General features: G+C 44.3%; 1 protein-coding gene across 2 annotated transcripts in view; it reads left to right on the plus strand.

The window, feature by feature from the left end:
* Positions 1-4,269: 4,269 nt before the first annotated feature.
* The window catches only part of adamts17 (ADAM metallopeptidase with thrombospondin type 1 motif, 17), a 121,496-nt gene continuing 110,650 nt past the window's right edge, over positions 4,270-15,115 (plus strand). For both annotated transcript variants that reach the window (XM_027281876.1, XM_027281877.1), the window contains exons 1-2: positions 4,270-5,076; positions 5,429-5,778. In XM_027281876.1, the coding sequence (XP_027137677.1) occupies positions 5,019-5,076; positions 5,429-5,778 (408 nt within the window). In that variant the 5' untranslated portion in view covers positions 4,270-5,018. The remainder of the gene's footprint in view (positions 5,077-5,428; positions 5,779-15,115) is intronic.

Below are 15,115 nucleotides of genomic sequence, written 5' to 3' on the forward strand. Positions count from 1 at the left end.
TAAAATGTCCAACAAACAGTTTAGGTCTCTATAGCTAATTTCCCCGTTCATGGCAACTGTACTGAGGGTGAATTTTTATAGAACTCACCTGTTCAAATTATATTAAGACTTAAAGTTATGCATGATTGACTTTGACTGGCAGGTGGATGTTGACCCTGTTGGCTTGTTTGAGCCCACTGCTCCGCCCATGCTCCACGTCTTTGCCCATATATGGATTAGTGGGGAACCAGTAGACGCAGCACTACCAGGATCTTCGGAAACCTGTGGATGGCCGTCCATGTTTTATACAGTCTATGTGTTTGTCTATGTTTATGTACGTGTTTGGTGTGATCCCCTGCTGGAGCCCAGAGGCATTACCAATAGTTCGAAGAACAATTAACCCACACACATATAAAGATCTGCATCACCAACCTGCATTCCTCTTTTTGTACCCTGGCTGCAGTCTTAACAGTGACTAGTGCTAATACACATCTACAAGCGCAAATTAAATTAAGTTTAAAAAAAGAAAAACTATAAGAAGACAAGACATTAGCTTTTCAAATAAATAATTTCTGTAGGAAACACTCCTCAGCCACCACAGTTTTCCCTTCACACTAGGAAGGACAGGGTGAGGCAAGAGGTTTACAATCATCAACTACACCACTAGATGTCACTAAAGCATAGACACTGGTTTGCCCTGAATGCTTAATTTTTCCTATCGACTTCTCTTGATTTCAATTAATCATGATTTGCCATAAAAGTACAATCATAGTGAAATATATTTCCGTGAGCTCTGACAATTTGTTCAATTAAAAAGTGCAAAAGATAATAACAAGACTTGAAATTGAGAAATGAGTTCTCAGACACAACATCAGGCCAGTATTGAAAATGTAAGATGACCAGCCTGGCAGATTAGTAATTACAAACCTCAAAGCAGAATACATGGCCATGCTCTATCAGCTTGGAAAATCACTTCCCTCTGCCTCCATAAGGAGCCATCTGTGGTCAGTTCAGCAGAGATTCCCCCTGAGCACTGTGCTCCACTCTTGACAGGGACGCTCGAATCAAAACACAGATTTTCCAGAGAAAAATGCACATCATTGACTACGCAGACAAGCCAAGTGTGACTGCCGTGTCATAAGCTGAATCTGTCGCCAAGACCATCACACCAGCATCTGACAGATGTTGGCTTTTTGTCACATCATACCAGCCAATCGTTGTCTTTCTCCCTGACCACAGTTGCATGAAATACAACCTTGAACTCGCACATTTTACTGATGTGTAAAATGTATTCTTTACAAGTCAGTAATGGTAGTAAATCCTACAGAGCCTATACCCTGGAGTACTGTAGCTGTATGAGGAGTCAGCCAGCCCTTCACGCTAAAACACACCCTTTTCATTCCCAACAAATTACAGATAATATTCGCACAGTGTAGACTCACAAGGGGGCTGAAGATCCTAGATGTGGTCAGAGGTGAAATAGGCTTGAAACCGTTTAACCAGAGAGGACTTCCAGACTTTGCTTCTCAGCCCGGTGTTAAGTTACACTAGAAGACGTGATCTCTTTTGTTATCACGGAGGCTTTTTGCCTCCTCCCTGTTTCCTGTTGTTTTCCCCCTACCTTCTGTGTCTGTCATATTTGCCTCTCTTTGTTGTGTGTTACTGGGGTGTGGCCTCACCTGCTGCCTCAGTCAATCTGAAAATAATTCAAGAACTTTGAATGTGGAATGGGGAAAGAAAGTCAGAGGCTGCAGAGAAGTTCATTACAGTTACCAGACATTTGATGTACTTTGCTCTGATGAGTCAAAATTAGTTTTTTTTTGGTTCTAACTGTCTTGATGAGAAGCTTAATGGATGGTATCTGCATGTGTGGTTCCCACCTTGAAGTATGGAGAAGCTACCCCATCCGGTATCCATGTAGGGGGACCATTATTGTTGACATAACAATGACCCCAAGACACCTCCAGGCTATGTAAGGGCTATTTGACCGAGAAGGAGAGTGATGAAGTGCTGCATCAGATGGTTTGGGATGAGTTGGACTGTATTGTGTTGATTTCTTATTCTTTCATCCTTTGGGAAGAGAGCATGCTGCTATGTAGAGCTGAAGAAGGTTCTGGTCTGGTAGTGGATGTGTGAACTTCAGCCAGTCAGAATTTTGGTCCTGTGTCATTTAAAGAATAAGTTTGGCAATATTCTATATTTTTCCTATTGCAAACTAATCCCATATGCAGTTCCAAACCAACAATGTGTTTTTCTACCCTGGCTCTCAGCCCAAAGCCCATTGGTGCCTGCTAAAGACGTAAATCTTTAAAAACAGATTTTTAAAAAAAGCTCAGTAATCAATTAAACATTTGATGTTTTTCCACATATACAGTATACAAAGCCCCCTCTGTATATTCACTCTCTTTCCTTACTACTATATACTGCAACTACAAAACCAGATAATTGAATATATTATCTTTTTGTAATATTCGGCTCAGTGTCCAGGGGTCTTTGACTATCAGAGGTCTCACCATGAGGTCAGCTCCCCATGGTCAGAGGGCAGTGGCACCAGCCTCATTGGGGCAAGTCGGTAATCCGTCCTCCAGCGGTTGGTTTAGAGTGCGCTGACTGCAGCCAGTGGTATTTCTTTAATTAGTCTTTTCCCAGCCTGAAGTAAACAGCATGCAAGATCCTGGTTGATTGAATCGTGGGTTGAAAACAGCAGCGTGCACTGCTGTAAGGTGTTAGGAGTTATTTACTTTTGTCAGACTGTTGTTCAGAGTGAAACTGCTTTAGGACAAAGCTTGTGTAAATGTCTTATCTTTTCCCTGTAATTGAAATATATGCACTTTGCATTCCCAAATATAAGAGCTTCTGGGAACCATTAGTTAAACTGAAGCTAAATCTAATGTATAATTTCAGATTTTTGTGTTGGGTCATTTTCAATAATTAGATTGGATTAAGGTTAGGTATGGGTTAGGGACTGTGGTTATGGATGATATAAAAGTCAACATTAGTCGCAGGTCTGTGGCAGGAGGGCACACCACATTCTAGGACACCAGGAATGTGAACGTTGTCACTGGACATAAATCATGAGGTGTGGAATCATCCAATATGGATGTAATTCTGTGGGATAGTTCTCCAAATGTGTGGAACTTCACTTGAGGGATCCATACAGCATTCTTCCCAAACATATTCTCTCATTTGGCGGTTTGTAATGATGATGGTGAGCACCGTCCAACAGTTTTTCATTCTCATCCAACCACTCAGCGAGCCCTCATGACCTATATGGAAGTGTCTGTATTATTCTTACACTTATTTATTCTGGACTCTCCCTTTAATATGTCACCAGTCATAAGTAAGTGTTTATACTTGTTCTGTTCTTGTTCAAATATGTGGACAACAGCACACATTTTCAGACTGGTCTCTCCTGGTTGGCATTCATGGTGTTGCACTCGCTTGTTCACATGAAAGGTAACAGAAATAGTTGTGTCAAGGGTGGGAAAAGAGAACTAGAGAGAGAAGTTCAAACCTTGGCTCCTTTCACACCTCCATGAAGTGGGCGGGAATGTCGGATTGTCGGTTTTAAAAAAAAAGTTAGGAAAGGTGTGGGAGAGGGGGGTTTCCAAAGCTAGTCAACCATCCAACAAGCACTTGTGAAGAAGAATACTGGCATTTTAACAGCCTCCACTCATCTGGTTTCAGGCTTTCCACCAGATTTTGGAACCCGGCTGCAGGGATTTGCTACCATTCAGTCAAAAGAGAAGGTCCAGTGCTGATGTTGGGTGATAAGTCCTGGCTCAAAGTCTGCGTTCCAGTTCATCCCAAAGGTGTTGGGTGGGGTTGAGGTCCAGACAAATAATGTTCTTCCACACAAAAATTGGGAAAAACCATTTTTTATGGGCCTTGCTTTGTGTCATGTTGGAAGAACAACGATGTCTTAGACCATCATTGTATTCTGGATTAAGAGTTCCCTTTATTGTTGTAATACAGCCCCACAAGGGTAGACTCAAAGGGAGTTTGGAAGATCGGATGTCTTTGTAGGACAATACTGTCAAAGGACTAGGAGGCAGGTAACAGTTTAGACAGGGATGGAGTTTGAGTGGCAGTGACAAAGACAGAATGGATGGGGAGTGCGGTTGGATGATTGACAGGTGGGTAAGGATCCTGAGACACAAAGAAAACCAGGCTAGAGCGTGGAAACCCAAACATACAGGACGCACAAAACACTAGACAAAATATATTTTGCCCCTTAGATGTGGCTACCGCAAACAATCTGGTGAGGAGTGAATGACGATCGGGAGGAGATATACCTGCATGCAGGTGTGCAGAGTGGGAGGAGTGACGGGAAGATTGCAGGGAAGGTCAGGAGAGGGGAACACGAGGGAAACTATGGGGGACAGCCACAGCCGTGACACCCTGTTTAGATTTGATCCATGGATGGGAACCTCCTGTCTGTGGAGGCCTGTTTTCATTTTGTTTCCATGTGGACTGGATCTTCCTCCTGCTTTCATTATTTTTATTCTTATTGTTTATTTGTGATTTCTAGTTGAGGCTGCACACCATGTTTTTTGTTTTGTTTTTTTTACCTTGAAATGATGTAAAGCTGCACTGCTGCCATGCCAGAGCTGTTCTTTAGAATACAAACATGTATGCCAAAATAGTGAGCTTATAATGAGCACGCACACACACATTAAAAAGCCAGCTCTCTCCGCACTTTTTTTTTTTCCTCCTCTTGAAACCACGTGTAGGGTTTCAACCCCCGACGGTGACGGACAGCTCCACCGGCCAATGAGAAAGCAGGGGTTTCTCGGTTTTCCTCGGGTCAGGGTTTAATGGTACCAATCTGACAGAGGCAGAGGCCGGGCCCGGTGGTGTAGGCGTGCCCTGCCGCTTTACAAAGTCACTCCAGCACTGAATCACCGCAACTTCTCTTAAAAACTTTTTGGAAAAGTTGCGCAGTCTTGCTCCGAGCTTTTGCAAAGCGCTTCAGTCCCCCCCTCACAGTAAAAACCATCCACCTCCTCCAGGTCTTCTACCTCCCGCTTTGCTTCATCATGCATAACAGCCACGTTCCTCATCTGCTCCTCTCTCTTCTCTGCATCGGACTGAATGGTGAGTACTGACTTGGAGCTCTTTGCCTATGATCTGCGCTGTCAACGTCTGCTGCTCTTAGATATAGGTCAACCGGGCTTAAAGCAATCCGTTTCTGCAGTTGGACATCTGACTGTGACTAAAGCTCAGCTGTAAGATTCTTCTTTCCCCTCAGTCAGAATCCCTGCAGTAATAACTTGCACGCTGTTTCTAATAGACGCATGCTGCAGATTTTTTCCTTTTTTTTGTGCGCAAAGTTGAACGTGGCTGTGAGGCGCACAGGGCATGAGCGCACAGTTCAGTCAGTTCAGCAGGTTATTTCTGCTCATCGTAGCCGTTGTTTGATGGAAACTGTCCCCCTGTCCCCATACAGCCCAGTCTGAGCTGGAGACAGATGAAGTGGTTCCCAGGCTGCTGTCCGGACAGGAGGCACACCTGTCCTCCACGCTGCGGCACCGCGGCCAGCGCTCCTTGGACGTTCCGGGGGGAGGACACTCTGACCCGGATAATATCATTCTGTCGCTGCCAGCTTTTGGAAGGAACCTGTACTTGAGTCTGACGCGAGACAGCAAGTTTCTCTCAGGGGACTTCGTGGTGGAGGAGAGGCGCGGGGACCAGAGCGCAGCGGTGAGCCGCTTATCCACCAACCAGCTCTGCTTCTACTCCGGCTCCATCCTCAACCACACACAATCCTTGGCATCAGTGAGCACCTGTGGCGGCCTGGTAAATCCATCTTCATTTCTTGGACTTGTTGATAGGTTTCATGTCATTCAATCCAAGCAGTTGAGCTCCAAGACCATTCCATTAAACGCACCGAAAAAAGGGGTCTGGTTTGGATTTCAGCAGCTTGGCCTAAAGGAGAGAGAGAGAGAGTCTCTCCATGTTACCAGCAGCCGCTCTGCTGAAGTGCCTCTGAGCATGACGTCGAAGCTCCTGTCTCATCAGTCATTGTAGTTAATATCTTAAACCTTTCTGAGCCTGCCAGTTTAAAGTCACGCTGCGCAGCCAAACACTGCTGAAAGCAGCAGCAGAACTTTCTTTTAAATGCGTGTGTAGATCCCAGTTTCCAAAGATAAATCTGTCTGGCTGAAATTTGGGAAATGTGTCTAAAATGAATTAGGAGTATTTTCCATTTGATGGAATGGAGCATAAAAAAAAAGTAACTTTAACAAACTTAAAGCTGCATTAAGAGCGGGGGGGAAACACTTGGACTGAAGAAGAGCAAACTCCATCTCTGAAGACTCTGAGATTTGGTTTTACGCTCTGAATAAAGTGAGTAAACTGACTGAATTAACTGTTTCCTGGACTCCTACAATAATTAGTTGTCATACAGTCAGTCTGGGTGGAATAAGATTCTTTAAGCTACACAGGGAAACCAACTTATTACATCCAAAGGTCTGAAACAACCTCCATCCAACTAAGACAGACACTCCTTAGATCCTGTGGTTTGCTGCTGTGTGCTGTGTAGAGTTTCGACCACTGTGTAATGAAGTTCCACATTAGCCAAGGCATTTGGATAATGCTCTTATGTAAAGTGAGCGTGCAGGTAGGGGGTTCGGGCTCAGTCCTCTGGACCCCTTCGGCAGAAGTGGGCTTATACCCAGCTCTTAAAGTAGACTGTGCTCCTTTATTTCCTCAATATATCCTCAGTGACAGTTTAAGCATTCAGCTGACCCACAATGAATGAGCAGATCATTGTCCAGCTGCGTTCAGACACTGTGAGACACACATGGTGGGTTTATATGAAGAAGAAAAAAAAAAAAACCCAAGGCAGCTGCAGCAGTTTAACCTGCAGCCTCCTACAGTGTGTCTACACCACCACCACTGTCAGGGTGTCTGGGAGAAACCGTGTCCCAGTTTCGAGCTTTACACTAATTCAAGAAAAGTCCGTACTATACGCTCACAGTATGTTTGTTGTGGCAGAAAGCAGAGTAATGTGCTGTTAGCAGCTAATGGGAAATGATGCAAGGAACAACGTCAACCAGACTGCACAGCGGAGAACACTCTGCCAATTTCAAATTTAAAAACTCCACGAAAAAAAAAAAAGCAGCAAGAGTCGACTGTCAGCAGTCTGTTGACTTCTTTCCAGCTGTGAGTAACTCTAGCATTGCATAGCAACTCCAAATGTTGAACAATCTTATCCTGCATGCTGGCATTGCTAAAATCTAACTGGGTCTTATTTGTGTAGTTTCATGCAGTATCTGTTATAATAACACTGTACTGACCAACAGAGCCTGATTGATCAGCACATGGCTCCACTTCATGGCTTATCAGCTGTAAAGTACCAAGAAATGTCAGTGGAGAGATGTTTAGTAACAGTGTCTCATTTCATAATGACACGTTTATGTTTACATTGTAATATCCTGCTCTACATCAGTTTACGGGCTTCTCATCAAACAGGTTTGTTTAAGTTATGCGTTCGCCCAGTATCAGCACCAAAAACCCAGCACTGTTTGGGCTCCCCTGAGGTAATTACGTCACTAAAAAAGAAGTCTGATGGGTCACCAGTCAGCTGATCAGACAAGTTGGGCACAAAGCAAAAGGTCAAGCAAACTTATTTAGAAGAGAACACAAAGGAGAAGAATGAATGGTAACACTGATAAATCAGGCTGGTGTAAGTGTCTTGCTCCTGTTTCCAAACTTTACATAATCTCACTGGCTCCACGCTGCATGAATAAACCAATAGTGATGGAGCCAACTAGATGGCTATGCTGATTGGACAAATGACTCTCCTCAACATAAACAATCCGGTTGAATAGTGAGTACTTAAAGAGTTATTTTATGATGACGGTATCTTTGGGCTTCTGGGTTTTTAATGGAGACATTTCATGTCATGGAAAAAAATCTCACAGTTTAGATCAGGGGTCCCCAAACTTTTTTCGGTGCGGGCCACATCAACTTGCCTTTCAGTGATGGGGGGCCGGGGTCAGTCTATAATCGGCCTAAAATCCCTGATGTTGCATGAGGGTTTTTTTTTTTAAATTGCGGTGAAAGTTGCGGTGCTTTTTACATTTTTGTTGCGATTTTGTTGCGGGAGGAAGTGAAAGTTGCGATAAGTTGCGATTCGACAGTCGCGGAGAGGGCGCAGCGAGCACTAAGTCCACGGCCCCGGGAAGCGGCGAGGTCCAGGCAGGAGGGCGCTGTAAAGCTCGCGGCCGGAGCCGTGAGCCACCTTCGCCCCCGAGCCTTTCCAAGCCGACCCAGAGCCGGTCGCGGTGCACCGCCGCGGAGGAAATGCGCCCGGCGGAGGCCAGCCAGCGCCGGGGAGAGGTCCCACGAGGGGATCCTCCCGCACCGTGCGGCCGTCCCTGACCCGCCGAGTTGAATCCCCCGGGCAGACTGCGCGGAAGTTGATCACGAGCAAAGTCACGTCGGAATATACCATTGTGTGAGGGGATGAAAATTAGCTAGTACTGTAAATAGTTCGTAAATAAGGTAGATTTTAATTAGAATGCCAAGCTTAATCATTAAGTGTGGATATTTTATAATAGGAAAATGCAATTTTGAAAAGTAGGCCATGTTTAGAGGGATTGTTTGGGATCGTTAAGTGGGCCACTCCAATTGTTTAGGCGGCCCGGATGTGGCCCGCGGGCCGTAGTTTGGAGACCCCTGGTTTAGATGGTGGATTGTGATTGGATAGATTGTGATGATATTGCTCACCCCTGTTAAAAACGCTCAAAAATCTGAAAATAAGATTGAAGTTGTAAACCTGTGCTATAATTTAAATTCCCTTTCTTTGTACTACTGACTCAAACTATGGTTAGAATCCTGTTTAATCTGGACACAGAGACAGTTTAATGTCTTGTTTCATCTGTGCCACAAAGATATTCAGTCAACTGTCACAGGGGACAAAAGAAAACTGAAAATCTTCCTATTTGAGAAGCTGAAATCAGAAATGTTCACACATTTTCATTTTTCTTCTTAAGATAAAACTCAAAAGGATGAATTGATTATCAGAATAGTTGATAGTTAATGTAGTGTTCATTGTTGTAGGTTGTCATAGGCAACTGGACTTGCTTAGTTCCTTGAAGTCTTCCAAGAAGTTTCCATTGATCGTGTAGAGTGGATGGTTGTTGAACTGCTTGGTGAAGTGATTTTAGGACTGCATCGCTTGTGGGTTAGAACCGAAGAGGCCTCTTGGATGAAAGGTGGATACTAAGACCTGGATGACTGAGAATCTTCAGACGACTTTACAACCTAATTGATTCATCGACTAATCGTTGCAGCTCTAAATTCGATTGAATTGAAGTCAGTCGAAGTCTTTGTATAGAGCTCGGTCCTACATCGGCAGCTCGAGTCTTCCCTGGGATTCAGTCTGAACACGACGGCTCTGTCTTTTATTTTATTAGCAACTCAAAGTGTATCAGACATGTTTGCCACTTCCAAGTTTCCAAGCTAACTGTTCTTTGAAGCAGTCAAAAGAAGTAAAGCTGGTAACCACACACACACACACACACACACACACACACACACACACACGCTTACTTTGTGTTTGATCTTAAGTCTGACTTGCAGTGTGATCAGGCTGTCTGTATTTGTCCAGACTTCACACACACACACACACTGATGTGTCATGGAAGCCCATAGTGTGTACCCCAGATGCCTTTAAACTCAGAGTAAGGCTGTGATTGGCTGGCAGCCAGAGCAGACTCCTGACCTTTTATTGCCATTTTGCTAAATTTTGTTTTTTCTTTTCCAGGCAGCTGCTACATGTTGTTATGTTGAGGAGAGTTATTTTTTTCTTTCTTTTCTTTAAAATATGATGTCTGTTCATCTGAGCTAACTAGGTCAGGCTCAGAAACACATTAAGTGGGAAAAGCCAGCCTCTCCCGTACACGAACGCACCTCACCACAAATGTAGTATGGCCGGCCTGTGTGACACTGATCTCCATATGGTCCAGGCTATATGTAACACTATCCAGTCACAGCTGCTGTCCTTAACCCCGCAAATCAGTCAGCCCGGCTGCCACGGCTCTCACACACGCACTGTTCGTTTGTCATGGCCACAAAGTGGCACTAGCTGTCACTTTTATTTGAGTCGTTAAATCAGCAGCTTGTTTTTTGGCCGAGGATCAAGTCAAGCCGAGCAGCGCCGGATACGCCGTCCTTGTGTGGGTGAAGTTTTCTCGTGTTTAGTGGAGCCGTGTGGGGTGGCAGTGGACAAACCGGAGCGTGTTAGTGCACCCGACACCTTCAAACGTGGTAACGCAGTGCAGGGAACAGGAAGAGTAAAAAGCACAGTCATCGCAACGGATGAAATATGAGCAGTCCTGCTGTCAACAGATTCTCCTACTTCCACTCGTGTCTCTTTGTTTAACGGTATTTTGTAAGCAGGCTGTGAAGTCCTTGGTGAAAACAGTAAGGAGTCATTACGGCGCGGATAAAATCTGCACGTTGCGTTTCATTTATGTAAATGTGCAAAGAGCTTGCAAAGATCATCTGCTCTACAGGAGGAGTGTGGTTTATGATGTGGATGCCAACTGACAAACAGCACCGTTTGATGTCGACGGGCGGCTGTGGATCAGATGATAGAGCGGGACACGGGTTTGATTCCTGACTCCCCAAGTCCAGTCGAAGTGTCCTTGAGTAAGGAACTGAACACCGATGAATCTCCTGATGGCCGTGACGCCAGTGAAGCTTTGGATAGGAAGCGCTGCATCGCTAATGAGCACTTGGCACCATGGCAACCTCTGCATACAAGTCCATTTAGCAAATATGAGCTTATTTCTTATTGCATTACAGAAATGACCAATATTTTCTGTTAATCATGAATTTAAAAACAGCTGTTCGAATCCATCATTTCCATAACCACTTATCCTCATCAGGGTCATGGAGGAGCTGGAGCCAACCCCAGCTGGCCTTGGCCAGAGGCGGGGTACACATAGAGACAAACAACCATTCACACTCACATTCACACCTGCAGCCAATTTAGAGTTAACCCCCAGTTAACCTGCATGTCTTTGGACTGTGGGAGGATGATCAGTCGATTAATAATTCAATGTAAATAGTGCAAAATGTGCAACAGTATGAGACAGAGAAGCAGTGGAAGTGCAGAGTTTGAGAGGCGGGATAATGAAATGATTTTTATAAATGACTCAAGTGATTGATCGTTTATCAGATTTGTAGATAAATTAATTGATTAATCATTTTATTTTTAACCCCACACTGAATAAATCACTAATGATCTAATAATTAATTCAGTGTTGTTCTGGATCTAGTATGTCTCTTAGCATATATTGTTCACAGACGGAGACCTGAACCTAAACCCTGTCCTGGTTCTGAACCTGTTCACGTACTTGACAAATCAAGATTGTCGCATCATATTGATGCAGCAATCTTTAAATAACTCCATCTTCATATTGTCTGACAGACATCAGCTTGCCCAACCTAACATAACAAGGAATGCTCTGACATTTGGAGAACAGGAAGGAGAAAATAACAGCATCAGTCATTTGTTCAGATGTCCAGATAATCTGTATTCATGTTCAAGTGCTGGTGCAGATTCTGACCCAGATCAATGAATATTGGAATAAAAGTGAAAAATTAATCTGAATGTAAACATTGTCAAAGTAAAGACTTCCCCAAATCTTGCATCTTGTTTAGTCAAACACTGGTATTATTATCATTACTATATATTTATTTAGAAAGGAAATATACTTTTTATGTAATAAACTTTTATTGTCTGATCTTTGTCAAGGGAGCTCCAGGGTGTTATTATCCGAGCTCAGCACAAGCAGGAGGGGGGCTGTTATCCCCCGTCAAATGATCCAAAATAAATGATCCAAAAATAAAATGATCATATTTAATAGTTCTATATATCCAGAGCTGCTTTTAAGACTTGTGGCAACTCGCAGGTCTCAATAATTCAGATCTCACAGCAAGCCAAGTCCAAGTCAAGTTTCAAGTCGACTCGAGTTTAAGTTTCAGGATTCATTTCTTTTTATCAGCGTTAAGGGAGTGCTGTAACCCCCACCATGAGGACACGATACAGGAGCATCCTTGAAGTAGGTGGAGGTGTGCGTGGTTGCTGTCCATCTTTCTTCACTGTACACGTCTATAAATAGCATCTCGAAGCCATATTTGTGAAAATTCTGCTGTGGCATCAGATAACCCTAACCGCAGCCGCAGCAGCAGCAGTTGAAGCTTGGCCTGATCCAAGACTCAAACACAAGTTAAAATGGAAGTTTATTTATCCGTGTGGAGAAAGTGGGTCATTCCAGCGGCAGACTAGAATAGCAGAACAGCAGAGAGAGAGAGAGAGAGAGCAGGATTTCATCATATAAATAAATTGCAGCTAAACATAATAATAAACAGAAAGTATGGGAAAGAACATCAGTTGTACTGTTCAGATTTCCGAACCGAGAACCGACTTCTTCATCCACTGCAACACTCTGGAGATGAAATCAAACCTCCTAACTGAGGGAAGGAGCGATTTTTGAAAAACCACCCCACATCCCTCTGACCACAGCTGCCTTTGCATGGTTGTGATATACAGTACCTTTCTCTTCAGCTAATGCCTATGAACAGTATCATGTACCCGTGTTTGTGGAGCTGTAGAAATGCTATAATCCATCCTCCAGTCCACATTACGCTGGCTAACAGCATTTGTTAGCCCCGGGGCTCAGCCGGGAGCGGAATGTCTGCGCAAACGTTGGAACAGACTTGAGTCGCTGCTCTATTTTATGGCATACCACGCTTACCGCTCCAGTCGGAGCAGGCCTGTTCACAGTGACTGCTGTCTGTGCATTGTGTTTCTCCTCTGGGTAGTCTGATGTTGATTCTCTGCAGAGACCTCACCAATGCGTGCTGGGAAGAGTTGCCGAGTGGTATTTTGAGTGTTTGCACTTGACTTTATCTTTTGACACGGAGCTGATCTCATAGATAGAATTTCTTCATTATGCTCTTGCAATAGTGCCCTTTTATTTCCGAAAAAAAAAACAAGGCGCCAGTAAACTGTCTGATGCTCATTGGGTGGTCGGAGAGCTTCTATTCTTCTGTTGTGCCTTCGGGGTTTGAGTGTGTGTGTGTGCACGTGCGCAGTGTTTGGCAGTAAAGCATTATAGTAATGTGATTACTCTATCTACTCTCTATCTAATTTGATGGAGGATTGATATCAGCTCAGTCTCATTCATTCAGAGGTGAGACTTGTGGTTGGGGGTGTTGTCTTGGCACAGGGGCCGGTAGCTCCATTGTTGTCTTATTTGCATATTGTGTGTTCACCTGGTTCAGAGTTGGACAGGCTGTGGATTATGTTTGATGCATTGCAAATTACAGTTTGCTGATGAAATTGTGGGTTAGGTTTAGGGCTGCCACGATTAGTCGATTAGTCACGATTATGATTATGAACTAATTTAACAGAGAGGTGGTGGCTCAGTCTGCACCTTTTATGGTTATTCTGCAGCCGAAAGGCTGACTCAGCAACAGCTGACCACAGATTTGTGGAAGACATGATTCAACACCTCTCTCCTCTAATTAATCAGACTGATTGCTCTTTCTTAGGAAATCCTTGCAACCATCTCTTACTGTTGGCAAACAAAGGCGTCACATCAACAAAGAAAAGAAAACATTCTGAGGGAACTTGAACTCCAACAACTATCCAACAAGTCTGGTCAACACCATCAGTGTGGTGATCACATTGATCATTTCATTGGTGTGCTGTTGGTGAATGCTCATTTCTGTACAGTTGTAATGAGCTTTCAAAGGAAGCGAAAAGAAAATGTGCTGCAGGGTGGTAACGTGATTCTGGTGGTCCGAATGTCAGGAGCTGTCTCTCCTTCACACTCCATCATGTAGTGTGTCTAAGACCCAAGAATCCTGCTAGATGGTTACTTAACAGCACATGATGTGTAAATAAGCAACTGTTTCTTCAGCAGATCTACTTAAAGCGCGATAATATGTCAGTGCTGGGTTCAGACTCGTTTTCTGTGCCACCACAGTGGTCAAAAAAATAATAAGATAATGATGTCGGCTCAGTTTTCCCTGTGTGTTGCATGGGTTTCTCTCGGGTTCCGGGTAGTGTGAGTGTGAATGGTTGTTTGTCTCTATGTGGCCTGTGCTGAAACTGACAACTTGTCAGGGTTTACCCCACCCTTAGTCGGCTGGGATAGGCTGCAGCCCCCCCACTGAGGATAAGCGGCTACAGGTAATGGATGGATGGAGTTATTGCACATTATAGGTTTGTGGTTAACAAGCAGTCAGCTGAGACTGGCAGCTAACATCAAGTGACATTATTAGAGCGACAAAGTCACTTTGAGAGATACTACGAGAGGTGGATGGATGGGTCGCGTGGACTTTAACACCGGAGACCACATGACTGTCGCACAGCCCTGAGACAATACACAGCCTTAGTGCTTCAGATTTTTCCAACATTGCTAAAGAAAATTCAGTCAGTGATTGAAAATATTCAGCTAATGCATAGTGTATGACAACACACATCACTTAATCTAACTAGGGCTGCACACAAACGATTATTTTGATAGTCGACTAATCATGATTATTTTTTTGATTAGTCGATAATCGGATCATACGTAATTCACTGTCCTGGAAAGTGGGCGGGATGGAGGGTGCTGTAAAGCTCCGGACAGAGCCGTGAGTCACCTTCGCCCCAGACACTTTCCCTGCCGACCGCTGCGGAGGAAATGCCCCGGCGGAGGCCAGCCGCGCGGGGAGAGGTCCCAGAGGGGATCCTCCCGCACCGTGGGCCGTCCCTGACCCCCGAGTTGAATCCCCGGGCAGACTGCGCGGAAGTTGCGGAAAAATTCGGTGATTGGTTAAAATTGCAACACTGCCCTGAATTCACGGGGATTCACTGAAGTTGCAAATCGCAACATGGTGAATTCTGGAGGGTCTGTGTTATGGTATCATTTACGGTACAGTCAGGCCTGACGCTGATTACCACTACTGGGCATGTGCGTAGGTGTGTGTGTGTGTGTGTGTGTGACAGAAAGGCAGACGCAGCAGTGGAAGCTGCAGCCGCAGTTTCAGAGAAAAGCAAGTAAAAAAAAAAAAAACGATGCGTCGACTACTAAATTAGTTGTCAGAATTTTGTTCGTCGACATAA

The sequence above is a fragment of the Larimichthys crocea genome, chromosome VIII, assembly GCF_000972845.2.
Source record: "Larimichthys crocea isolate SSNF chromosome VIII, L_crocea_2.0, whole genome shotgun sequence".
In the NCBI taxonomy this organism is placed as follows: Eukaryota; Metazoa; Chordata; class Actinopteri; family Sciaenidae; genus Larimichthys; species Larimichthys crocea.